The sequence below is a fragment of the Hemiscyllium ocellatum genome, chromosome 46, assembly GCF_020745735.1.
Source record: "Hemiscyllium ocellatum isolate sHemOce1 chromosome 46, sHemOce1.pat.X.cur, whole genome shotgun sequence".
NCBI lineage: Eukaryota > Metazoa > Chordata > Chondrichthyes > Orectolobiformes > Hemiscylliidae > Hemiscyllium > Hemiscyllium ocellatum.
Window position 1 is genome coordinate 12,051,534 of NC_083446.1, and position 26,978 is coordinate 12,078,511.

Consider the following 26,978-nt stretch of genomic DNA (forward strand, 5'->3'; position numbering starts at 1 on the left):
TTAAAATTTGGAATAAGGAGCTGGCCTAGGGGCAATCATTATTTGACTCGTTTCAGAAATCCCAGCCGGTTTACCAAGGTCCCACAGGAAAGAAAATCTGCCATCCTTACCGGGTGTGGTCTGGCTGCCATTTAAGTCCAGACCGACAGCAATCCCGTTTGATTCTGAAGTGTCCCTGAGACAATGAGGGATTGGCAATCAATGCTGGCCCAGCCAGCGACTCCCACAACCCACGAACAAAACAAAACGCATCAAATTAACACAACCTGCAATCCAAAAATTACTCAAAATTATCAAAAATACTAGACTAAAATGAGCGGACCACCTTACAAGGACAGACTAAGCCTAGATATTCTTGAGTCTAGAAGAGTCAAAGGTGTCTTAATTGAAACATATAAGATCCTGAGGGGACTTGACCGAGTGGATATGGAAAGGCTTTTCCATCTTGTGGACAATCTAGAACTAGGGGTTATAGTTTTAAAACTGAAATTGCCCATTTAAAACAGATGAGGATTGTATTTTCTCTCAAAGGGTTGAGAGTCTTTCTAATTCCCTTCCTCAGTGGATGTAGAAACATTAAATATTTTTAAGGCAGAGGTAGACAGATTCTTCATTACCGAGGGGAGGGGAGGTGAAAGATTATCGGGGGGATATGCAGGAATGCAGAGTTGGGGTTAAAGTCAGATCAGTGGTGAGCTTACTGAATGGCAGAGCTGGCTCATCGGGCCAAGTGGATTATTTTTGTTCAATAAACTAATTTCCCGATTGGAAGTCTCTCAAAGTCCAACATTCCCATGACTCAAGCAGGGCACAGCGACAATAACGGGAACCAATTATGCAACTTGGTGCCTGACTGTGTAGAGATCAGGAAATCTCGGCCATTACTGCACTGGATCCAGGCTAAACAAACTATACTGAAGAGCAAACAGTGTTTTGTGGGTGGGTGTACAAAGTTAAAAATCACACAACACCAGGTAATAGTCCAACAGGTTTAATTGGAAGCACTAGCTTTCGGCTCCTTCATCAGGTGGTTGTGTGATTTTTAACTTTGTACACCCCAGTCCAACACCGGCATCTCCAAATTGTGGGTGGGTGACTGTGAGTGTATGTGTGGAGTGTGATACCTCGGTGGAGCCTACCAAAAATGTTTTCAGCAAGGACCTGCATTACCTCCAGTAGTGGAATCACTGCACTGACCTTGACACCTTAGTCCATGATCATAAAACCTTCTGCCCCTCAAGATGAGGAGGCACGGATACTTGGGAAGCTCCTGCTCTGTCCTGAGTCAATTTGCCTCTGTGGTCACTAACCCTGAAAGAGATTGGATCATATCCTTCGAGGATATTGCAGAGGGAATCCACATTTAAGCATCTCGTTCCCACTGAAAGAGTCTGGAATCAGCTAGCACTCCTGGTCGCAGGATCTCACAGATGTTATAGAGTTTGTACAGCAAGGGAAATAAACCTTTCGGTCCAACCCGTCCACCCAAACAGATATCCTAAAGTAATCCATTCCTATTTGCCAGCACTTGGCCCATATCTCTCTATACTCTTCCTATTCATATACCCACCCAGATGCCTTTTAAATGTTGTCATTGTACCAGCCTCCACCACTTCCTCTGGCAGCTCATTCCATACACACACCACCCTCTGTGTGAAAAAGTTACCCCTTAGGTCCCTTTTAAATCTTACCCCTCTCACATTAAACCTATGCCCTGTATTTTTGGGCTCCCCCACCCTGTGAAAAAGAACTTGGCTATGCAACCTATCTATGCCATTCATGATTTTACGAACTTCCATAAGGTCATCCCTCAGCCTCTGACGCTCCAGGAAAAATAGCCCCAGCCTGTTCAGCCTCTCCCTGTAGCTCAAACCCTCCAACCCTGACAACATCCTTGGAAATCTTTTTGGCACTCTTTCAGGTTTAACAGCATCTTTCCAAAACAGGGAGACAAGAACTGAACACAGTATTCTAAAAATGTTCTGTTCAACCTCATCCACTGATCAACAGTGTCAGCTCGTGGAGACGGAGTTACTTGTGTTACAGCCCCAAGGCACTGCTCTCTTGACTTGACTGATCTCTGTGACCTAAAGCAGCTCAATTATTCTTGGTGAGTATTGTCCTGGAAATCATCAGCAGATCCTGGGGCCCTGCAACCCCCACCCCAGCCCTACATTATTGACTGGCTTGTTTGAACTGGCCTGCATACTTGAAATTCTTCAACAAGATGAGCCAATCGTGTTACTACTTTGTAAAACATTCAAGGCTCACATTTCAATGTTTTAGATTGTTGGTATGGGTGGGTGAGTCTGGCTGGGCCCCATTTTTGCTGTATTTACCCTGGAGAAGGCAGTGGTCAGCCTTGGTCCCCAACCTCTGAGGATGCCAACAGTGCTGTTAGGGATGGATCTCCAGGAGTCTGACCCAGCGACACTGAAGGAACAGCCAGTTCAGTTCCCAGTCAAGATAGCATGAGACTTGGAGGGGAACTTGGAGGTGGTGATGTTCCCACGTATCTTTTTATACAGTATTACAGCACTGAAAGGGCCTCTTAGACCGACTGTCTGGACTGGGCCTCAAAACACCTACATATCTGCTCTCATCTCAATTTGCAGCACTTTCTCTTCTATTACAGATTCACAGAATTGTTACAGCGGCACAGGAGGCCATTGTGCCCTTCTTGTCTGAATGTGCATCTCGCTGCTCCTCCCTAACCACCAACGCTACAACGTCACTGTCCGACCTGCGCCGGTACGCCACTCTTCCCCTCAACCCTCCAAGACCAAGGGCATGGCTGCTGGGGAGAATGAGCAGATCAAGGACATCCACCAGCTGGAGGCAAAGGAGGAGGGCGCATCGTCGGGGGAGAGTGGCTGGTCTGCATTGTCATCCCCTTCCCACACCCACAATGAGCCCCAACAACGTCCAGCCCTTTTGGGGCACACAGAGCGCCTCGCCTTCGTCAGTAAGTTACAATGCTCGACAATCGGTTTTAACATTTTATCCTATAACCAAGAACTTTCTATTTTAGATGTTTTAGTGTTTATTATTTTAACCCAGGAGTAATTGGTGAAAAGTCAAATGAATGACCGTGAGAGGAGGGACGGTTAATAGAGGAGTAAAGGTGTTATATCTGAATGCATGCAGTGAAAGGAATAAGGTAAATAAGTTCATGGCGCAGATCAAAACTGATAGGTATGACATGTTGCACATCACAGGGATGTAGCTACAAGCGGAATTGGATTTGGAGCTGAATATTCAAGGATATACATCCCATCAAAAAGATAGGCAGGTGGGTGGGTGCAGGGGATGGGGGTACCCTATTAGTAAGAAATGAAATTCAATTAATAGTAAGAAAAGATGTAGGGTCAGATGGTGTAGAATTGAGGAGCCAAAAAGGTTTAAAAAAAACATAGTTGGAGTTCTGTACAGGCCTCCAAACACTAGTCAGGAGCTGGAAGATACACCAAGAGATAGGAAAGATGTGTAGGAAAGGCGAAGTTAGTGATCATGGGGGATTTCAATATGCAGGTGGACTGGGAAAATCAGATTGGTAGTTAATTGCAAGAAAAGGAATTTGTGGAATGTCTACAAGATGGCTTTTTGGAGCAGCTTGTGGTGGAGCCTACTAGGGAGCAGGCAATACTGGATTTGGTGTCGTGTAATGAGGCAGACCTGATAAGGAACCTTAAGGTGAAGGAACCCTTAAGGAGGCAGTGATCGTAACAGGATTGAATTTACTCTGCAATTTGAGAGAGAGAAGATAGAATCAGAGGGTAACAGTATTCCGGCTAAATAGAGGCAACTACAGAGGCTTGAGGGAGGAGCTGGGTAGAATTGACTGGGAGAGGAGCCTAACAGGAAAGACAGTGGAACAGCAATGGCAAGAGTTTCTGGGAATAATTCAGGAGACACAGCAGAGATTCATCCAGAGGAAAAAGAAGCATGGAACAGGGAGGATGAGGCAACTGTGGCTGACTGGGGAAGTCAAGGATAGCACAAGAGCAAAAGAGAAAGCACATACTGTGGCGAAGGGCAGTGGGGAACCAGAGGATTGGGAAGCTTACGAAGACCAACAGAGGCGAACTAAAGAAGAAATAAGGAGGGAAAAGATTAAATGTGAGGGTAAGCTAGCTAGTAACATAAAGGAAGACTATAAGAGTTTCCTTAGATATATAAAGGGCAAAAGAGAGGCAAAAATGGACATTGGGCCACTGGAAAATGACGCTGGAGAGACAGTAATGGAGACCAAGGAAATGGCTGTGGAACTGAATACTTACTTCATGTCAGTGTTCATGCTGAAAGAGACGGGTCATTTCCCAAAAAATCAAGAGAGTGAGGGGTCAGAGTTGAGTATGGTGGCCATCACCAAGGAGAAGGTGCTAGAAAAACTGAATGGCCTGAAGGTGGATAAATGACCTGGACCAGATGGATTACACCCCAGAGTTCGAAGGGAGATAACTGAAGTGATAGTGGAGGCGTTAATGGTGATCTTTCAGAAACCGTTAGAATCAGGGAACATCCCAGATGACTGGAAAATTGCTAACGTGACACCCGTTTAAAAAGGGAGTAAGGCAAAACACCGATCATTACAGACCAATTAGCCTAACCTCAGTTGTCGGTAAGATCCAGGAATCTATTGTGAAGATGGAATTTCTGAATACTTGGCAGTGTGTGGTAAAACAAGGCAAAGTCAGTATGGCTTCATCAAGGGGAGGTCATACTTGACAAATCTGCTACAATTTTTTGACGAAGTAATGAGCAGGTTAGACCAAGGCAAGCCAATCGATGTTATCTACCTGGACTTCAAGAAGGCCTTAGATAAGGTGCTGCACAGGAGGCTACTGAGTGAGATAAGGACCCATGGTGTTAGAGGCAAGGTGCTAGCATGGATAGAAACAGGAAACAGAGAGTGGGGATAAAAGGGTCCTTCTCAGGATTGCAGTAAAGGTGTGTTCCACAAGGCTCAGTGTTAGGACAACTTTTTCACTTTATACATTAACGATGAAGGAACTGAGGGCACTCTGGCTAAGTTTGCAGATGATGTAAAGACAGTTAGAGGAACAGTTTGCATTGAGGAGGCAGGGAGGCTGCAGAAGGAGTTGGACAGGTGAGGGGAGTGAGCAAAGAAGTGGCAGATGGAGTACAACGTGGGAAAGTGTGAGGTCATGCACTTTGGTCAGACGAATAGAGGTATGCACTATTTTCTAAAATGGGGAGAAAAATTCAGAAGTCTGAAATGCAAAGAGACTTGGGGGTTCTAGTCCAGGATTCTCTGAAGGTAAACTTGCAGGTTGAGTCAGTCGCTAGGAAGGCAAATGCAATGATAGCATGTATTTTGAGAGGACTTGAATATAAAAGCAGGGATGTGCTTCTGAGGCTGTATACGGCTTTGGTCAGACCACATTTGGAGTATTGTGCACAGTTTTGGGCCCCATACCTCAGGAAGGACGTACTGGCCCTGGAGCGTGCTCAGAGGAGGTTCACGAGAATGGTGCCAGAATGAAAAAGGTTAACATATGAGGAACATCCGGGGACTCTTCTTTACTCGATGGAGTTTAGAAGGACGAGGGGGGGGATCGGATTGAAACATACAGAATACTGAATGGACTGGACAGAGAAGAAGTTGGGAAGATGTTTCTATTGGTACAAGAGACTAGGTCCTGAGGGCACAGCCTTAGAGTAAAAGGAAGACCCTTTAGTTGGAGATAAGGAGAAACTTCTTCAGCCAGAGAGTGGGGAATCTATGGAATTCACTGCCACAGAAAGCTGTGGGGGCTAGGTCAATGAGTATATTTAAGACGGAGATAGATAGGTTCTTGATTGTCAAGGGGATCAAAGATTGTCAGTGAGAAAGCTGGTCAGCCTATCTTCTGTCCATGATAAATATGAAAAGTTTCTCCTTATCGCTGTTCTGAAAGGTCTTCCCTTTACTCTCAGGCTGTGCCATCAGGTCCTACTCTCTTCTTGATCTGTCCCAACTATTTCTGGCACTCACACCACGGATACCAGAGTTAGACGCTGAACAAAGAAGACGAGAGGAGGATTGTAGCTTTTGCAATGTGGGCGCAACAATGGGTGCTCTGAATCCACTGAGTAGACAAAGACATTCTGGTGTGCTCAGGAGAAGCTCAGGGACCAACCAGGTTGTGGTCAGAGTGTGAAACATAGCCAAGTACAGGTAGCAGTGAAGGGACAGCCAATAACCTGGGCCTGGCAACACATGAAGGAAACGTCGAGCTGAAAAATGGAAGAGGAAGAAGGAAAATCGAGCGGATCTGATTGCGATGTGAACTAACAGAGCTTTAAAAGAAGCCCAGCGAACAAGCAACACAATGCTCACAGCTCCACTCAGTCAACAGTGGAAGCAAATGAACGAGGGATGTCTGCTTCAAACAAGATGTTGAAAGGACACACAACTCCCCAATTTACCTTTCTTTTCGACCCAGGTGAACAGAAAGCATGTTACAGGACGGTAACCAAAAGGCACCTATCACCAAATCTTCCTGTGCAAGGCTGGCCAACAAAGAAACGTCATTCGTAATAGCTCCAGCAAAAGCTGGTTAATCTGATGGAAGGAAAGAATGAGGCAGCAAATGTACAGCACTGATGTCTTGGCGCTGACTGTTGTTTTACGATCTGGTTTCATAGACGCCATTCTTAATTAGTGTAGCAGTCTAAATGACCTGTGCCCCAGCATAGTTTATACAACCTGTCACTCTCTGATCACATTCAATGCTGTTTACAGAGTGCCACGTCTCTCTTCCTCAATTCCCTTCTCATCCAAGTGACCCCACTTGAGCTGTACGGCTGCCAACTATACCAGAGTTCAGTCCTGAACGGGTTTAGCAAACAGCATCATGTTGGCACTGTTGAAAGTTCCTCCCTCATTGGCGGCACACAGACAGCAGATCCCTATGGAAAGATGCTGAAAGCATACTACAATCTACACAGTAAATCGAGTACCTCTCTAAGCTCGTCGTATAATGAGCAGACCATAAACGCTGAAGTCAGCTGTAACAGACCTAATGTGGCATGCATGACTGTAATCCAGTGGTTGAGATTTGAAACTTGCTGACAGAGAAACGCAGGAAATAGGAGTAGGCTATTCAGCCCATCGAGTCCACATGACCCTCCAAACAGCATCCCACTCAGACCCAACCCCTACCCTATTCCTGTAACCCTGCATTTCCCATGCTAAACCACCTAGCCTACACATCCCTGGAATCAACGGAGCAATTAGCGCTGCCAATCCACCTAACCTGCACATCTTTGGACTGTGGGAGGAAACCGGAGCACCCGGAGGAAACCCACGCAGGCACAGGGAGAATGTGCAAACTCCACACTGTCAGTTGCCCGAGGCTGGAATCAAACCCGAGTCCCTGGTGCTGTGAGGCGGCGGGACGAATCACCGAGCTATCATGCCATCTCTGATCATGCTGACCCTCTATCTCAACACCATACTCAATTTCTCTTCACATTCCCCTTCTGTATCTAGAAACAAATCTACTTCTTTCTTATACACAATCAGTGACTTAGCCTCCACCACCACATGCTACTTTTTAGGATGTGACAGAATTAGTCTCTCATTGAAATAATAGTTTGCATATTTCCTTGGCTCTTTCTACCTCTAAGCATTCTGTTTCTCCCTTCCTCCCTGCAAACCTGCCCTCCCGTCTCCTTCACTCCCTCCTGCTGTGTTGGCTCTTTGGATGACTCAAGATGTCTAAAAGCTTCAGACAATTCAAGTAGGTAGAGGAAGAACGTGCGCCCATGGTCAACCAGGACAACATTTACAACTGTGAGTGCATACAATGGAAAAATAATCGGGGTTCAAACAATCGAGGTCTGGAAGAGGTGGCAACAAACTTGAGGGCAACAATACACACAAGACAGAAGTGTCATTCAAGTTCCTGTTTTGGAACCAGCCTTCAAGTACACAGCCGAGAGTGCGGTGCTGGAAAAGCACAGCAGGTCCGGCAGCATCAGAGGAGCAGAAGAATCAATGTTTCGGGCATAATCCCTTCAAAAACTGTTCAGTGATCGGCCAAGTCGCATTGGAATGTGTCTCATTGGAAACAGATCTCTCCAATGAAATCTGTTTGATTGATGAAAGATGTATTCAAATTGCAAAATGAGTTTTGCAACAGAAATTGCAGCTCTTTAAAAAATGAGAATGGAAGAATGAGACCACTGCTGATGATGACCATTCAGCCCATTGTGCCTGTACTATCCAATTAGTTATATAGTCAGAGAATGTACAGCACGGAAACAGACCTTTTGGTCCAACTCGTTCATGCCGACCAGATATCCCAACTCAATCTAGTCCCACCTGCCAGCACCCGGCCCACGTCCCTCCAAACCCTTCCTATTCATATACCCATCCAAATGCCTTTTAAATGTAGCAATTGTACCCTCCACCACTTCCTCTAGCAGCTCATTCAATACACACACCACCCTCTGCATGGAAAGATTGCCCCACTGGCCTCTTTGATATCTTTCCGCTCTCACCGTAAACACCCCACCCCCGGGAAAAGAACTTGTTTGTTTACCTTATCTATACCCCTCATGATTTCATACACCTCTATAAGGTCACCTCTCAGCCTCCAAAGCTTTAGGGAACATAGCCCCAGCCTGTTCAGCTCAAATTCTCCAACCCTAGCAACATCCTTGTAAATCCCTTTCACGTTTCACAACATCGTTCCGATGGGAAGTAGACCAGAATTGCACGCAATTGCATGCCTAACCAATGACCTGTACAGCGGCAACATGACCTCTCAACTCCTGTACTCAATCGTTTCCCTAGCTTCCCACAGAGTTCTCAGGTACACCTGATCAGGTCTTCGGGATTTTAAACGCACTTTTATGCGTTTCAAGACATCCAGCACTTCCACCTCTGTAACCATTTAATCCCATGGAATTCATCAAATTATCGGTGTAAATATACTTTAGATGTTTTACCAGCTGTTAAATTTGAATTTGGAATATAATGATGATAATGCATTCATACCATTGCTTGGAAGTGGAACCCTTTTAACTACGCCAATCGTACTGGGTGGATCCTGTCTGTCTTCATGATGGCAAGTGTCCAAAACCAGGAGTCATAGTTAAAGGATAAGGAATAAACCTTTTTAATGCAGAAATGAGGTGAGCTTGCTTCACCCAAAAAGTGGTGGGCCTGTAGAATTCACAACCACAAAATGATTCAGGCCAAAACATTGTTAGTTCCTCTTCCCTGCTCTTTCCTCATGGTCCTGCAAATATATAAGTGGCTTTCTCATTGGCTTTGGAAAGCTATCATTAACATGGTGTTCCATCATCCATTGAAATAGTTGATATCTAACTGGAGCCACAAGCCTCAGAGTGGCACCAACGTCATGGGTTCAATTCTCACACTGGCTGAGAATACCACGAAGGACTGCCCTTCCCAACCGCTCCCCTCGTCCGAGGCCCGGTAAACCACAGGTTAAACTACCGCCACTTGTCCCTCTCTAATGAGAGCCCGGTGCTATGGTTCCCTAGGACGATGGTGACTTTACCTGCATACCAAGAGAACAAGACAACATGATATGGAAGAAAATGTCTCCCTAGTCATATTTTTGTAGGTAATCTTAATCCCATGTCAACCTTGTTGTAACTGGGAACAGTGTCACCCCAACTACCTCATTCGTGATCCCCCATGATTTTGAATGTTCCAGTGAATCTCCTTTTAACCCAATCTGTTGCAAGTAAAACCATCTCAAGCTCTCCAGAGTCTGCTGGATGTGAATGGAGGAGGCTCCTCCCTTGGTCTCATTCTGGTACTTATCCATCCGCAGCCTGGGCAACGCCATGACACGTGTACGGTTCTGGTCATCCTGCTCCAGAAAGGATGGTATTAAATCGGAGGGGGTTCTGAAGAGATTTACCAGGATGTTGCCGAGAAGGGAGCGTTCGAGTTATAAGGAGAGGCTGGATAGCTGGGACTTTTTTTTCCCTGGAGCATAGGAGGTTGAGGGGTGACCTTAAGAGAGAGGTTTATAAAATCATGAGGGGCATGGATAAGGTGAATAGCCAAGTTCCCTCAGGTGGGGGATCTTCAAAACTTAGGGGGCACATTTTTTAAGGTGAGAGCGGAAAGATTTAAAAGAGACACAACTTTTCCCACAGAGAGAATCACAGAATCCCGACAGCGTGGAAACAGACTCTCCGACCCAACAGGTCCACATCGACCCTCCGTAGAGTAACCCACCTAGACCCACTCCCCTACCCTATTATCCTCCACTTACCCCTGACTGATGTACCTAATATACACATCCCTGAATACTATGGGCAATTTAGCATGGCCAATTCAGCTAACCTGCACATCTTTAGATTGTGGGAGGAAACCGGAGCACCCGGAGGAAACCCACGCAGACACGGGGAGAATGTGCAAACTCCACACAGACTGTCGCCCGAGGCGGGAATCGAACCCGGTTCCCTGGTGATGTGAGGCAGCAGGGCTGACCACTGAGCCACCGTACCATCCCACAGTGGTTTGTATATGGAATGGACTGCCAGAGGAAGGGGTGGATGCAGGTATAGTTACAACAATTAAAAGACATTTGGATAGATACACGAATAGGAACGATTTAGAAGGATATAGGTCAAACACAGGCAAATGGGACAAGTTGGAGCAAAGCATCTGTTTCTGTGCTGTATGGCTCTAAGTGCCCAGAATTGGACACAATACTCGAGCAGGGGGACCTAACCCATTCATTAAAATTACCCTGTAATTCCAGAAGCTTCAGCATAGTCAACCTTACCACCCAGCTGTACCACGATTGCAACTTACTAGCTTCGTCATCTCCTGAACTGTGTTACCTGAAGGAATTCAGATTCAATGGAGACAGCAAGACTACTCAAGTAACCAAGGTCCTCAACTCACACGTATGTCTATATATACACACTCACACAGTAAGTCCATCCCCAAATGCAACCTCTGAACTGCAGGCCCCTCCTGTTCTCCATCATGGAACACACTACGTGAGCTGAGTGAGCGCGTCTGTTCACAAATATATCTGATAAATGCACAGCAAAAAACCTTCGCCTTATCAGAGGCAAACAGTGAATCATGCCCTTCTCAGCTCAGCTATCTCAGCTTCAAGCTAGGGGTTCGATATCCTGTGTTTGCCCATCGTGGCAAAACGTCGTGCTGATGGGCATGCCTTTGTTGATGCACACAGCAAGGTGATTTCATTTTGTAAATAAAGACGCCAGAGTTTTCACATTTCAACATATTCGATTGCACGGAAAGGGCAGCCAGCCCACTGTGAGCTGAACCCAGATCCCTGCTCCCACTCACCAACAGGTCATTCCCCGACCTGCGGTCTTGCGAAAAGCACCTCCCTTTCCTCAATTTGCTGATGAGACCACGATTCAGTCCAAAAGGGGCAATCGATGTGTCTCAATAATCACTGGCTTCATCAGCCAAAACAAGTGTTTTAAACACGTTCGGCTGCTCACTGTTCCAGCTCATGATTGACGTCAGCTCCAATTTCAAAAGAATCTCTGACCAGTGTTTACAGCATGTGTTCAGGCTCCACCGTTAATTTATCAGCGGGTTGCTAGATGCATTAAAGATAGAACATAATGTGCCCTATGAGGACAGACTGAGCAGGTTAGGTCTATATACTTTAGAAAAATGACAAAAGATCTCATTGCGGTCTGCAATGTTTGCTGTTTCGCATTAGAATTAATTGTCACTTCATCGAGATGTACAGCATGAAAACAGACCCTTCAGTCCAACCCGTCCATGTCGACCAGATATCCCAACCCAATGCCAGCACCCGGCCCATATCCCTCCAAACCCTTTCTATTCATATACCCATCCAATGCCTCTTAAATGTTGCAATTGTACCAGCCTCCACTACTTCCTCTGGCAGCTCATTCCATACACGTACCACCCTCTGCATGAAAAGGTTGCCCTTTAGGTCTCTTTTATATCTTCCCCCTCTCACCCTAAACCTATGCCGTCTAGTTCTGGACTCTCCCACCCCAGGGAAAATACTTTGTCTATTCATCCTATCCGTGCCCCTCATAATTTTGTAAACCTCGATAAGGTTACCCCTCAGCCTCCGATGCTCTAGGGAAAACAGCCCCAGCCTGCTCAGCCTCTCCCTATAGATCAAACCCTGGCAACATCCTTGTAAATCTTTTCTGAACCCTTTCAAGTTTCACAACATCTTTCTGATAGGAAGGAGACCAGAATTGCACACAATATTCCAACATTAGCCAACAATGTCCTGTACAGCTGCAACATGACCTCCCAACTCCTGTACTCAATACTCTGACCAATAAAGGAAAGCATACCAAACGCCTTCTTCACTATCCTATCTACCTGCGACTCCACTTTCAAGGAGCTATGAACCTGCACTCCAAGGTCTCTTTGTTCAGCAACACTCCCCTAGGACCTTACCATTAAGTGTCTAAGTCCTGCTAAGATTTGCTTTCCCAAAATACATCACCTCGCATTTATCTGAATTAAACTCCATCTGCCGCTTCTCAGCCCATTGGCCCATCTGGTCCAGATCCTGTTGTAATCTGAGGTAACCCTCTTCGCTGTCCACTAAACCTCCAATTTTGGTGTCGTCTGCAAACTTACTAACTATACCTCTTATGTACACATCCAAATCATTTATATAAATGACGAAAAGTATAGGACCCAGCCTTGTGGCATTCTACTGGTCACAGGCCTCCAGTCTGAAAAACAACCCTCCATCACCACCATCTGTCTTCTACCTTTGAGCCAGTTCTGTATCCAAATGACTAGTTCTCCCTGTATTCCGTGAGATCTAACCTTGCTAAGCAGTTTCCCATGGGAAACCTTGTCGAACGCATTACTGAAATCCATATAGATCACATCTACCGCTCTGCCCTCATCAATCCTCTTTAAGTACCTAGATACAAAAGAGAAATAAAAAAATGTTACACAACCTTACAGTGATTCATAGTACAAGTTAGGAAATAAGAAATAAAAGTTAAGATGATGCTAAAGGGGATTGACATAGTAGACGTAGAGGGAACGCTTCCTCTAGAATGAGGTGTCACGGTCTTGAGATAATTGGTATCAGATTTAAAAATGAGGAGGTAGGACTTCTCTCAAAGGGAAGGTGCGAGAATCTGTGGAATTCACTCCCCCAGAGTGCAGTGGACACCACCTCACTGAATAAATTTGTGGAGGTAATTTTTTTTTAAATTAGTAATCGGTTGAAGGGTATTGGGCACAGGTAGGTCAGTGGAGTTGAGACCAAGTCGAGATCAGTTGTGATCGTGTCGAATGATGTAGACTTAACGCCTACTCCTGCTCCTAGTTCTTAGTGCTGTGGGACAATTGAACGGTTTTGATCATCTTTCCGTAGGAAACATGTTAATGCACTTTAGGCAGCTTAGATTGGGCTGACTTGGCTGTCTTCTGGGATGAAGGGGTTGCCTTACATGGAAAGGTTGAGCAGGTGGGACCTGAACTCATTGAAGGATGAGAAGACAGGAGAGTGAAGTGAAAGCCACATTCCAATCATGGTTTTACTTACTGGCCGACAGCCTCAAAGGGTCAGCGGCTTTCTCATGCTCCTATTTCTTCTGTCCTTATGAATAATCGGGCGGTACGATGGTTAGCCTCACAGCACCAGGGTCCCAGGTTCGATTCTAGCCTTGGGCGACTGTCTGTGTGTGGAGTTTGCACATTCTCCCAGTGTCTGCATTGGTTTCCTCCCACAGTCCAAAGATGTGCAGGAGAGGTGAATTGGCTGTGCTAAATTGCCCATAGTGTTAGGTACATTAGTGAGACGGGAATGGGGCTGAAAGTGTTTTGCTGGAAAAGCGCAGCAGATCAGGCAGCATCCAAGGAGCAGGAGAATCGACGTTTCGGGCAGGAGCCCTCCTTCAGGCCCGAAACGTCGATTCTCCTGCTCCTTGGATGCTGTCTGACCTGCTGCGCTTTTCCAGCAACACACTTTCAGCTCTGATCTCCAGCATCTGCAGTCCTCACTTTCTCCTCAGAGGGGAATGAGTCTGGGTGGGTTACTCTTCGGAGGGTCGGTGTGGACTGGTTGGGCCGAAGGGCCTGTTTCCACACTGTAGAGAATCTAAATCTAATCAAAAAAACTGAGTGATCTAATAACTCAAAGCATAAGTGATCCAATATTAAATCCCTACCACCAGAAGTAACAATCCCTTGTGAGCCAGTGTAAGGAGATTTGGATCCCACAATGGAGTTCTGGATTCCTAAGAGAGGAGCGCATGTTCACTGTTATGTGCTAAATGCTTTTCAACATCCGACCCTGCATATTATCTCTCCTGTTTATCCCTTCAGACTATGAAGTCTCCTACCTAGTCTCACCACTCTCTACTATTCACACCCCATAACTATATCTTTTACTGTCTTATCAAGTCCAATTCCTCTCTCTTGCCCAACCCTGTAACCTCTAAAATTCCGCCCAGTTTATTCATACTCAATTTTGTACCCTTTAAATGTTCCACTAAGTCCAGTCTAACTTTCCCACCCACCCTCAAACCCTTTAATATCCTACCCACCCTAATCTCACTCCCTTTCATTCTTTGTACTCTACAATATCTCACCCAGTCAAATCCTGCTCTCTCATTCATCTAAATATGCTTTAACATCCCATCCAATCCAATATCACTTTCTTCCTCACTCCCCTTAATCTTTCATACCCCACTTCATCTAATTCCATTCTCTTTCTTACTCCCCACATCCATTAATGTCCTATCCAGTCTAATTCCACTCCCTCACTTTTTGTCCCCTTCAATACACCACCCAGTCTAATCCCACTCTGCAACTCATCCCAACATCCTTTAACATCCCACTCAATCCAATGCCATTCTGCTCCTCACGCCCCATACCCTTTAGTATCCCAGCCAGTCCAATCCAACTCTCTCACCCTTGAATATCTGACACAATCTGTTCCTATTCTCCCCCTCACAGTCTGCACCCTTTAATATCTCACTCAGGCAAATGCCACTCTCCCTCTCATTGCACAGGACAGAACTGCACACGTTTGGGAATTTCAGATATGTTGGGGAACTGGGCTCGTGCCCAACAACAATCCTGAATTATGATGAACGCAGTGAGTTTACAGTTATGCCTAGACCAATCAGGAGTGCTTGCTACAGATTGCTATTTAAAAGAGACCTCTAAAATGATGAGAGGAGCACCAACAAGTTCAGCAACACGATATGGACGACATTAAGAGTTCTGGGTTTTATTACTTAAACAATATACCATTGGAAAGATAGAACAAAGACCACATTCAGTCCTGCGAGAAGGTACAGCCACTCAACTGGATTGTAACTGATCTGTATCCCAACTCAGTTTCTCCTTTATACCAACTCCAACAAATAACGAGCAATCTTCCCTTTGAAATTCTCAGCTTGTGTAGCCGCAATTTTACTTCAAATTACGACCCTTCTCTCTTCCCTATTCCTGAGATGCTGCCTGACCTGCTGTGCTTTAACCAGCAACACATTTTCAGCTGTGATCTCCAGCATCTGCAGACCTCATTGCAGAACCAACTCTGGGCATCGGTTCTGAAACAAGGTTTACCGGTGGGGACTACTGAGAACAAAGACACGCTTTGTCTTGCACTCATCAGGAAGATGAACAAGTGCCACCAGTCCACAAGCTACAGCATTAGGACCCAGCCAGCTCCGTGAGGAGTGGTGCTGCCAAGCCCCTCGTGGTGACTGTCATTGAAACCCCCTTCCTGGTGCTTCCTCTAAACAACATGGAAGAGAACTGAGGCATCAGCTGAGAGGTGGGAGGAGTAGGGTCATCGGTGGGTGCTTGTCGGCAGGTAGTATTCAAGCCAGAAATGTTGTGACACACCTCCGGAGCAGGTGGGATTTGAACTCAGGCCTCCTGGCTCAGAAGACCACCACCACCGTGACACAACAGCCCTCCCAAAACCCAGCACCTCCATTTACTACAACGCCCTGGAATTGCTGCCTCAGACATTTTTGAATCTCCCGTTCCAGGATGTCAGGACTCCTCTCTGAAGCAGGTGGGGCCTGAACTCAGGCCTCCTAGCTCCGAGGTACAACAGCTCACCTATTCAGGGTATCACCAAATTTACAAACATTCTGCTCTTAAACAAATGTGATCCCCATATGGGGGTACAATGTTAAAGATCCAACTTGTGGTTAGCACTGCTCCCTCTCAGCGCCAGGGACCTGGATTTGATTCCAGCTTTGGGGGACTGTTCTCCCCATGTCTGTACGGAATTCCTCCAGGTGCTCTAGTTTCCGCCAACAGTCCAAAAGATGTGCAAGTTAGGTCGACTGGCCATGCTAAATTGCCCCATAAGGCCCTGGGAAATGGAGGATTGTGGGGATGGGGTGTGGTGGATCGGAGTGGGGTGCACTTTGGAGCGTTGAGGTGGACTCAATGGGCCGAATGCCCTCTTTGGCACTGTAAGGAATCAATGATTTAATGACATGAATGCGATGTATAAAACGTTGGCATGGCCACAAATTGAGAATTGTTTGCACTTCTGGCATCTGCATTATGAGGGATGTGACTGCCCTGGGACAGGGTGCAGAGATTTATCAGGATGCTGCCTGGGCTGGAGAGTTTCAGTTGTGAAGAGAGACCTGGCTTGTCTTCCATGGAGCAGAGGAGATTAAGGAGGGGCGGAGGGGGAAAACGTGATCGAGATGTATGAAGTTATGAGGGACACCAACAGGGTAGGCGGGAAGAAGCATTTCCCCTTGATGGAGAGATCAATGAGCAGGTAAGGGTCAGGAGGGGATGTGAGGAATTTGTTTCTCACCTAGACAGAGACGGGAATTTGAAACTCACTGCCTGTCAGAGTGGGAGAGGCAGAAGCCCTCATCACAGTAAAGTAGTATTTAACTATGCACTTGCGATGCCAAGGCTAAGGGCCAATTGCTGGAAAAACAGGTTCAAATGTTCAGGTGCTTGTTTCTGACAGGTGCAGACTTGATAGGCTGCAAGGCCTTTTTTTTTCCTGTGCCGTAGATCTTCATGACCCTACGCAAACATTTCCTCATTCTTACAAACAGCTATTTTATGTTGAACCGTTCCGAATCACTCACAGACTCCAGAATGGAAGCTGCTTGCAACCCGGGGTCTGCCTGTATAGGGAGCAAACACAAGTCTCGTTCTGAATGGAGGATAAGGTGGACTTGGTTTTGTTTTGATTCCTGATTAAACACAGCCACCCGCGCATCAAATCCAGTGAGAAGCATTGGACAGTATGGATATATAGTACAGTGTAGATTTGCCAATGAGTCAACTGCGACAGTCGGGAACTGAACCCAGAACAACTGCTTGGGAGGCAGCCATACTTACCAGATTATTTGCAAATCCTGTCAGGGACACTGCAATGACAACAACGGCGAGGGAAAGCGAGGGAGAGAACTAAATCGAAGTGGAGTTATAGAGGGAAAATATGGTACCCCAATCCTGAAGTGGTCACCTCCCTCTTAAGGCATCAAGAATGTTAGCGAATGTCACATGCACACTCTCCAAGGACACCCAGGCATGACCGTAAAGGCAGAGAGGAGTGTCGGTCCGCCTCTACGCCTGGACCTGTTGATGGTCACTTTGGCTGGGCCAAGGAGCACCACACTCTCCCCAGCATCTGCAGTCCTCACTTTCTCCTAGGAGCGCAGATTCATGTTCCTCTGGCCGCCCAGTTCCAGATCCCACCTGAGCCAGGGAAAACCACTTGGTTGCATCTCCCCTGCAGAGTCTGGTTAACAGTTTGGTTTGCTTGAAGGAGGTCCCCTATCACTCCTTTAAACACGAGAGAATACAGACCCAGTCTCCTTGATCTTTCCTCACAGGATGATGAAGGGCTTATGCCTGAAACATCGATTCACCTACCCCTTGGCTGCTGCCGGATCTGCTGTGCTTTTCCAGCACCACACTCAGATCTCCAGCATCTGCAGTCCTCACTTTCTCCATTCCTCACAGGGCAATCACACCATTCCAGGAATCGGTTTGGTGAATCTCCACCGCATTCCCTCTGTGGTAAATATATCCTCTCTTAGGTGCACCAAAACTCTACACAATATTCCAAGTGTGGTTGTGCCAAAGCTCTACACAGTGAGTTCCGGGGGAAGAGTCCCAGGCCAGGCCGGCGTGGGGACAGAGAGTTCCAGAGGAGAGCCCCAGGCCAGGCCAGTGTGGGGGCAGTGAGTTCCCGTGCAGAAACCCAGGCCAGGCCAGCATGGGGGCAGTGAGTTCCGGGGCAGAGTACTAGGCCAGGCCAGTGTGAGGGCAGTGAGTTCCTGTGCAAAGTCCCAGGCCAGGCCAATGTGGGGGCAGAGAGTTCCGGAGGAGAGCCCCAGGCCAGGCCGGTTTGGGGGCAGTGAGTTCCGGGGCAGAGTCCCAGGCCAGGTCAATGTGGGGGCAGAGAGTTCCGGGGGAAGAGTCCCTAGCTGGCTTGGGCGCACTAACTTCCAGGGGAGAGTCCGAGTCTGCATGGGGGTAGTGAGATCCAGGGGAGAGCCCCAGGCTAGGCCAATGTGGGGGCTTTGAGTTCCGGACGAGAGCCCCAGGCTAGGCCGGCATGGGGGCAGTGAGTTCCGGACGAGAGCCCCAGGCCAGGCTGGCATGGGGGCAGTGAGTTCCGGGGAGAGAGCCCCAGGCCAGGCTGGCATGGGGGCAGTGAGTTCCCTCAGTCCAGGCCAGTGTGGGGGCAGTCATTTCCCATGCAGAGCCCCAGGCCAAGCAGCGTCGGGGCAGGTAAGTGAGTTCCGGACAAGAGTCCCAGGCCGATGTAGGAGCAGAGAGTTCTGGGGCAGAGTCCCAGGCCAGGCCGGCGTCGGGGCAGTGAGTTCCGGGCGAGAGTCCCAGGCTGGTGTGTGGGCAGTGAGTCCCAGGGAGAGTCCCAGGCCAGGCCGCTGTGAGGGAGGCAAGTTTAGGCAGGTCCCAAGGGCTTGGTGCATAGACTACAAATTGAGGGCTTTTTAATAAGAAAATGTCTCTATTCTTTGTTCTAATGCTGAACTTTTATTTATGATCGCTGGACAAGTCTTAGTTATTCTGTACCGAGGTAGCCTGTACCTAAGACAACCCCAAAGTGACATTACAATTTTTCCCCTGCACTCATTCGAGTGCAGGTTACAATAAAGGCTTTTCTAAAAGCTAATCTAAAGGGAAGCGTATCAATCTCACCCTCGTGTTTCCTCAAAGTATTTTCAATAAGAATTGAGCAGAATGATCTCAAAGCCAGAGAAGAAATATTCCTGTAGTTTAGCAAACTGCTTGGCACTGACACCAGCACAGGCTCAGGCCCAAGTGACCAAAGCTGCATTTCGGAAACCACAATCAGTTCTGGCCTCCACACTTTGAAAAAAAGATTTCCTTACATCAGAGGCAGTACTGGGAAGGGTCAGTAAATTAGCCCCCCTCAGGTGACAGGGTGGTCCTAGGGCAAATGGCTTTGCAAATTCAACCGATAAAATCTGCAATGTACCTGGCCTGGTCTACATGTGACTCCAGACCCATAGCAACGTTGACTCTCAATTGCCAAATGAAATAGTCTAACAAGTCAAAGTCAATTAGGCGTGGTCACCAAATGTTGGTCTTGACTATAAATCAATACAACAGAGTACAGGCCCTTCAGCCCTCGATGTTAAGCCAACCTTTTATCTTACTCTAAGATCAAACTTATGAAAGAATAAATTGTAGACAAAATATAACAGTTTCTGTGTTACAACTCAAATGATGCAGATCAGTGATCAGACTAATAGTGGGAATCCTCTTACAGTACCACCTAATGGTGTCATCTAATTGAGTTACAAGAACATAACACTTAACCTGCCCGTGGGAAACAGTTACAAACATTTCATTTGAGGATTCCAACATGTTAAGAGTTTGCAATGTTCGTTAAATGTAAATTCGACGTTTCGGGCATAAGTCCTTCATCAGGAAGGCTTACACCCGAAACGTCGAATTTCCTGTTCCTTGGATGCTGCCTGACCTGCTGCGCTTTTCCAGCGACACATTTTCAGCTCTGATACTCCAGCATCTGCAGACCTCACTTTCTCCTCGTTAAATGGAAAGGCTACCGAACATCAGTCTGCCTTGAGAGGTGCTCAATGCTTTAAAAACTACAGCAACGACTTGAATTTATGTATCCCCTTGAAACAAGAAGACAGCCCAAAAGGTGTGTCAGAATTTATTGTGCCAGGTTCGAGGGGAATTCAAGTGGAATCACGTGAACTCAAGTAATCACTTCACCATGAATAAACATTGATACTTATATCGCAAGTATTGTGAAATGTTATTGTGGACTGGTTTAGGGCGTTCAACTAAGGTCAGTCAGCGACGCGAGATTTGGAATCCCTGCTTCATTTACGTAAAGATTAGATTTGATCTTCTGCTAAAGATGAGCTCTGCATTAATAGTTTGCCTCATTTATTCAGCACCATTTCTTTATCAGAGCCTTTTACAGCATGCATGGTCCTTGACCAGTCCACTGTGGCTGAGTTCCATCTCCCTGGCTCTATCTCCACAACTCAAATATTTTTCACCATTTCAAGCATTTATCTAATTCCCTAATTTATTTTGCTTCGAGCGGTGCATTCTAGATCACACCAACACCCTGTGTAAAGCTAATTCTCAACGCCTCCTCCAGCATTTTTGCCCATCCCCTGACTCCCCAAAGCCTGTCCACCATCTACAAGGCACAAGTGAGAAGTGTGGTGGAAAAGTCCCCTCTTGTTTGGATGGGTGCAGCTCCAATATCACTCAAGAAGCTCAACACCAAATGGTTATACCAATGCCTTGTCTGATTATTGCAAGACTTCCTTCCCAGATCATAGCAGAGTGCTGTACTATCGGAAGGGCAGTACTAAGAGAGTTCTGCATGGCTAAATAGGCATTACTGAAGGAATACTCCAGGCAATTGGTATCGAAGCTGCCCAAGTGTCAGAAGAATATTACTGAGAGGCCGTTGCACTGCTGGAGGGTATAGTACTGTGGGAACACTGCTCTGACAGAGGGACAGTACCGAGAGAACAGTGCAACGTCAGAGGGACAGTAATCACGGAGCTTGCACTGTCAGAAGGTCAGTTCTGATGGAGTATCACACTGTTGGATGGTCGGTCCTGAGGATGTACGACACTGTTGGAGGGGCAGTACTGAGGGAGTGCAGCACTGACAGAGTATGGTACTGAGAGAACATTGCATTGTCAGGGAGTCTGAGGCAGAGTATCTGAAGGGCAGAACTAAGGGGGGGTATTGCATTGACCAAGGAGCAGTACTAAGGCAAAACTGTATTGTTAAAGGGTCAGTAGTGAGGAGTGGTTGCACTGCTAGAGGTTCAGTATTGAGGGAGTGCTGCACTTGTCGGAGGGGTGGTACTGAGAGAGTGCTGTCCTCCAAAGATGCAGTCCTACAAGAGTGAAACACTGTTAGAAGTATCATCCTTTGGATAAATTGACGTCTCCGCATACCCCGATCAGGTGGATGTCAAAGCTCCCACAACCGCAACAAGAAGAGGGGAGTTCTCTCCGTGCCTCAGAAAATATTTATTCCTCAAATGACTCAGAAACTAATTTTTTTTTGCTGTTTGCAGGAGCTTTCTGTACATAATATCATCCCCGACTCCCCTGATATAGCAGTGACTACAATTCAAAGGTACTTAATTGGGCACAAAGCTCTTCAGGATATGCTCTGGTCAGGATAGGTGCAATATCAATGCAAAATCATTTCTTTGTAAAAATCACCAACAAGCAAACTCACAGCCACCACCTTGAGGTGCAATAATTAGGTGACTTAAAAAGAAGCCACTGGAGGATAAAGAGCAGCTCAGAGATTTACGCTTACAGGGACTACAGTTCTGTCAGTACTGGGTTGGAAACCAGAAAACTGCAGAAAATTTCATTGTCACATGGGCAATTAAATCAATTGCACAACTAATGGTTCCGAAACTGGCCGGTAAGAGGCTACACTAATGAAATTTTGTCTTTTGCAATCGAGGTAACAAATCAGAAGCTTCCTACCTTCAGCCTTGTGTCGCGCTTGGCCCTCCTAAAATTGCTTTCACTAAGTAACAAAGGTCCTCGCTATCTGATCAAACTCAGTAAAATATACACAGTGGTTCTAATGCAGCACGTCTCCTGAAACAAGATCACACACAAAAAAAAAATGCTCATTCATTCTCAAGGACAATTTTATTAATCTTGAATTCCCCTTTTCTGACGAGCTACTTAAAATCAGATTACTCAAGAGCACAAACAGGAACATTTAACTGTGTGAAAAACCCACAGTTTGTAAACGGGTTAGTTGTTACTACTCTTGGCTTTCAGCACGAGGTTGTGGGCCCTACTCGAGTCCCACTGGAAAGATTTGAGAATAAGAACGTAGGCTCGCAGTACCAGCGGAGGAGTGCATATGTTTGCAGGGATCTTCTTTCACATGAACTGATGTCCCTGATTTTCTCTCTAAAGGATCCCACGGTACAACTTCAAAAGGAGGACAGAGCAGTCTTTTCCGACGTCCAGTTGTCTGTACCACCACTCTTGCAACACCACAAAAACAGATTATTTGTTCGTTATTGTACTGTAATCCGTGAGAGCTTGGCAGCAACCACACGAAGCTCTAGGCCTTATATGTTAGAATCATAGAATCTCTACACAGTGTGGAAGCAGGCCTCTCTGCCCATCAAGTCACGCCAAAGAGCATCCCACCCAGACTGATGCCCCTACCCTGTATTTCCCATTGCTAATCCACCTAGCCTGCACATTCTTGGACAATTTAGCACGGCCAATCCACACTAACCTGCACATCTTTGGACAGTGGGAGGGCACTGGAGCGCCCAGAAGAAACCCACTTAGACACGGGGAGAATGTCTCTGTAGAGACTGCACAGTCGCCGAGGGTGGAATTGAACCTACGTCCCTGGCGCTGTGAGGCAGCAGTGCTAACCAGCCTAACCCAGGTAGGAGATATCAATCTTTAGGGGTGGATGCAGCACATTTTCACCCAAATGACCCCCGGGCTTAAAAGAGGGCGGGCTCCACAAATTGGACTTGAATCCATTCCAGAAGAGATTCAGATGTGATCCAATTGATCACCATTAAAGGATCCAAGATGACAGTGAGAGAAACTGGCTGCGACATTTCTGACGTCACGTCAATGGCTGGACTTCATTGGAGGCAAAGAGCATTGGAACACCCTCAGATCACAAACCGTGCAATATTTTGAGATAATAACAGAAGGGGAGTTCTGCAAGAAAATAAATTACCAAGGTTCCCCTTTTTGACAAAGCCACAGATTCCTGTTTCCACATGAAACCCAACAGTGGAATTATTGGCCCTTACTTGCCTCTCCCCCTCACCGCCTGGAAGGTACCCTGCGACCACACATTCTCCAATGCTCACACTCCAACACAAGACACGAACAAATCCAACGATGTACCTCTGGAAATGAGCTCTGCTGTTTGATTCCTTGGCCCAGCAGCGAGCAAGAGCTTCATTGAGAGGGTGGCAGTGTACTGAAGGGCTACGGGGTATCTGTGGCAAAGTAGTGTGGCGCGTCGGCCCAGCTACAAACCTGCTCCTGGGTGACCACTATTTCCTCTGCTGGTGGTGCTGCTGCTGGGGCAGGGGGAAGTGGGTACAAGCTGGTGGGGCTGAGTGGCCTCAGCATTTTGTCCTATGTTACAGCGATAGCAAGTCAAATTAACCCCTGTGGGATACCACAGAGCACACTTTTCCCCTCCATTTAATTTAACCTTTGCCCCTCTGCTTGCTATACAATAGCCATCCCACATCTCCTTTCTCGTGACGGGAATCAAGATTACTAAAATAAAACTCTCTTAGTTAGAATCATGCCCCCCACAAAGGAAGACAGCTGTTGTGGACTAGTTTTGAAGGAGAGTCATACTAGGCTTCAAACGTAAACTCTATTTCTCTGTCCTGATGCTGCCAGACGTGCCGAGTCTTTGCTGTGCACAACTTAAAATCCAACCTGCCATGCACCCCGTGTCAAAACTAATCCCACTGCCCCGCGCTCCCCCCACAGCCCTGTTTCAATCCCCAAACTAATCCCACTGTCCCACTCTCTCCCCATAGCCCTGTATCAATCCCCAAACTAATCCCACTGCCCCACTCTCTCCCATAGCCCTGTATCAATCCCTAAACTAATCCCACTGCCCCACTCTCTCCCCATAGCCCTGTATCAATCCCTAAACTAATCCCACTGCCCCACTCTCTCCCCATAGCCCTGTATCAATCCCTAAACTAATCCCACTGCCCCACTCTCCCCATAGCCCTGTATCAATCCCCAAACTAATCCCACTGCCCCACTCTCCCCCATAGCCCTGTATCAATCCCCAAACTAATCCCACTGCCCCACTTTCTCCCCATAGCCCTGTATGAATCCCCAAACTAATCCCACTGCCCCACTCTCTCACCATAGCCCTGTATCAATCCCCAAACTAATCCCACTGCCCCACTCTCTCTCCCCATAGCCCTGTATGAATCCCCAAACTAATCCCACTGCCCCACTTTCTCCCCATAGCCCTGTATGAATCCCCAAACTAATCCCACTGCCCCACTTTCTCCCCATAGCCCTGTATGAATCCCCAAACTAATCCCACTGCCCCACTCTCTCCCATAGCCCTGTATCAATCCCTAAACTAATCCCACTGCCCCACTCTCCCCCATAGCCCTGTATCAATCCCCAAACTAATCCCACTGCCCCACTCTCTCTCCCCATAGCCCTGTATGAATCCCCAAACTAATCCCACTGCCCCACTCTCTCACCATAGCCCTGTATCAATCCCCAAACTAATCCCACTGCCCCACTCTCTCTCCCCATAGCCCTGTATGAATCCCCAAACTAATCCCACTGCCCCACTTTCTCCCCATAGCCCTGTATGAATCCCCAAACTAATCCCACTGCCCCACTCTCTCCCATAGCCCTGTATCAATCCCTAAACTAATCCCACTGCCCCACTCTCCCCCATAGCCCTGTATCAATCCCCAAACTAATCCCACTGCCCCACTCTCTCCCATAGCCCTGTATGAATCCCCAAACTAATCCCACTGCCCCACTTTCTCCCCATAGCCCTGTATGAATCCCCAAACTAATCCCATTGCCCCACTCTCTCTCCCCATAGCCCTGTAGCGATCCCCAAACTAATCTCACGGTCTTGTCTTCATTTATCTGTCGTATTAAAATACAACATAAAACATGCAACGTCCATGTGACTGCAGACCCACAGCAGTGCAGTTGACCCTTAGCTGCCCTCTGAAATAGTCAAGCAAGCTGTTCTGTTCACACTGCGATGGGAAATAAATACTGGCCTCGTCAGTGACAAAGTAAATTAATAATGTGAAGGAATTCCTCCCTGTTTGTTATTGTAGGAACTGTTTCCCAAAGTAACCTTTTGTTTACTTTTAGCAAACGAAATCTATTTTTCCCTACAGCCAGCGGTCCAAGATTTTTAAACCATCGGGCAAGGCGATCTCAAGGGGAGACGAATAGGAACATTAGCATTCGGGAGAGCAGGCCGTTTCTGCAAACCGGCTCCAGGGATCAGTTCATAAAGGGAGCCCCATGGGGTGTACTGTCAACAAACAGCTTACAAAAAGGTGGGAAGTGATGGACGAGAGGTGGCTGCTTTTTCCCAATGAGTAGAACAGCCTCCTTCTACACTGCCAGGGTCAATGACTTTCCATGCTCATTTCGAGAGCTTGCCGGGAGTGCGCGCTCCAGGCAAGTTTGGAGGTGGGGAGGAGGAGTGTCACCAAAGCTGCATTTTACTGGATAGAAGGGTGAGGGAGTGCATTGCAAACCAAGTTTAGCATTCCAAATATTTAACCAGTTCGTCAACTGTAAATAGACCTGCACGCAGGAATAACCAGCTCAATTTCGACAGACAATGCAATCTGTTGACCCGACCCAAGCCAGTCACAACTGCATTCCCCGTTTCCCGCTGCAATTATGACCAATTTAAAATAATCCCTTTTCTGGACAGTTTGACCCCAAACTTATCCCAACAATAACTGGAAGCCCAACTCCAGGGAAAATGCTTTTGCAACCTCAGGACACCGAGAGCTCTCCGCGGCCACAGTTAAGCTTTTTTCGTTGAAAAAACAAAAAGAACTCCGGCTGCTGGAAATCAGAAGCAAAAACGGAATCAGAAACTGCTGGAAAAAAAACTCAGCAGGTCTGGCAGCATCTGTGGGAAACGAACCACAGCTAGTACTTCCAGTCAACGTGACCCTTCCTTAGAACTCATCTGAGTGAAGGGCTCCAGTCTTGAGGAAGGGTCACTGGACCCGAAATACTGACTCCGATCTCTCTCCACAGATGCCGTCAGACCTCTTATTGAGCTTTTTATATGTTGCACAGACACAACGCTGCAGCCATAATGCACGCAGCAAGCTGCCACCAACAGAGACACATATCCCGGCTTCTCCACAAACCAGGCCAGGGGATCGCGGGAGGTGGGTGGTCTTGGCTTAAAGTCCGTTTGACTTGCAAGAATGAGTCGAACAGGAGACTCCTTTCTGAGAGACAAATAAAGAAAGCCTAGATCTGGATGACTTCAGAACTAAGCAAAGGGATTCCACCTCAGCACACTGTCAGGGAACCAAAATGGTCTGGAAGAGAACTCTTTACCATACTTGCCTCAGAGGCAGCAGGAATTTGGATAGGCACATGAACAGCAAAGGTTTGGGGGGGGAAAAAGGGGGGGTTATAGGCCAAATGCAGGCAAGTGGGACAAGTTAGACTTGGGAACATGGTCGCCATTGACTAGTTGGACCGAGGGGTGTGTTTCCAAGCTGTATGACTCTGTGTGTACTTTCAAAATGGTCGAAGCACAGCAACCACTCGACAAGAAACAAAAGCTCCTTCGCCCACGTGCCCTTCTATCTTTGGAATGGCACCTTTCCACGTCTTTTTTTTAAAACTTCACTTGTTCCAGAAAGTTGGCAAATCCGCACAACGTA

The 26,978-nt window shown here is 47.0% G+C and overlaps 1 protein-coding gene across 4 annotated transcripts in view; it reads right to left on the minus strand.

The window, feature by feature from the left end:
• LOC132836369 (pyruvate carboxylase, mitochondrial-like) overlaps positions 1-26,978 on the minus strand; it is a 721,522-nt gene that overhangs the window by 656,381 nt on the left and 38,163 nt on the right. The window contains exon 1 of one of the 4 annotated variants that reach the window (XM_060855870.1): positions 11,324-11,361. The exons of 2 other annotated variants lie outside the window; for them this stretch is intronic. Coding sequence is in view for 1 of the 2 variants with exons in the window: in XM_060855867.1 (XP_060711850.1) it covers positions 10,814-10,825 (12 nt within the window). In the remaining variant the exon portion in view is untranslated. Of the gene's footprint in view, positions 1-10,813; positions 10,889-11,323; positions 11,362-26,978 lie in introns of those variants that run through there. One more of the 4 variants, XM_060855867.1, reaches the window with a different exon arrangement.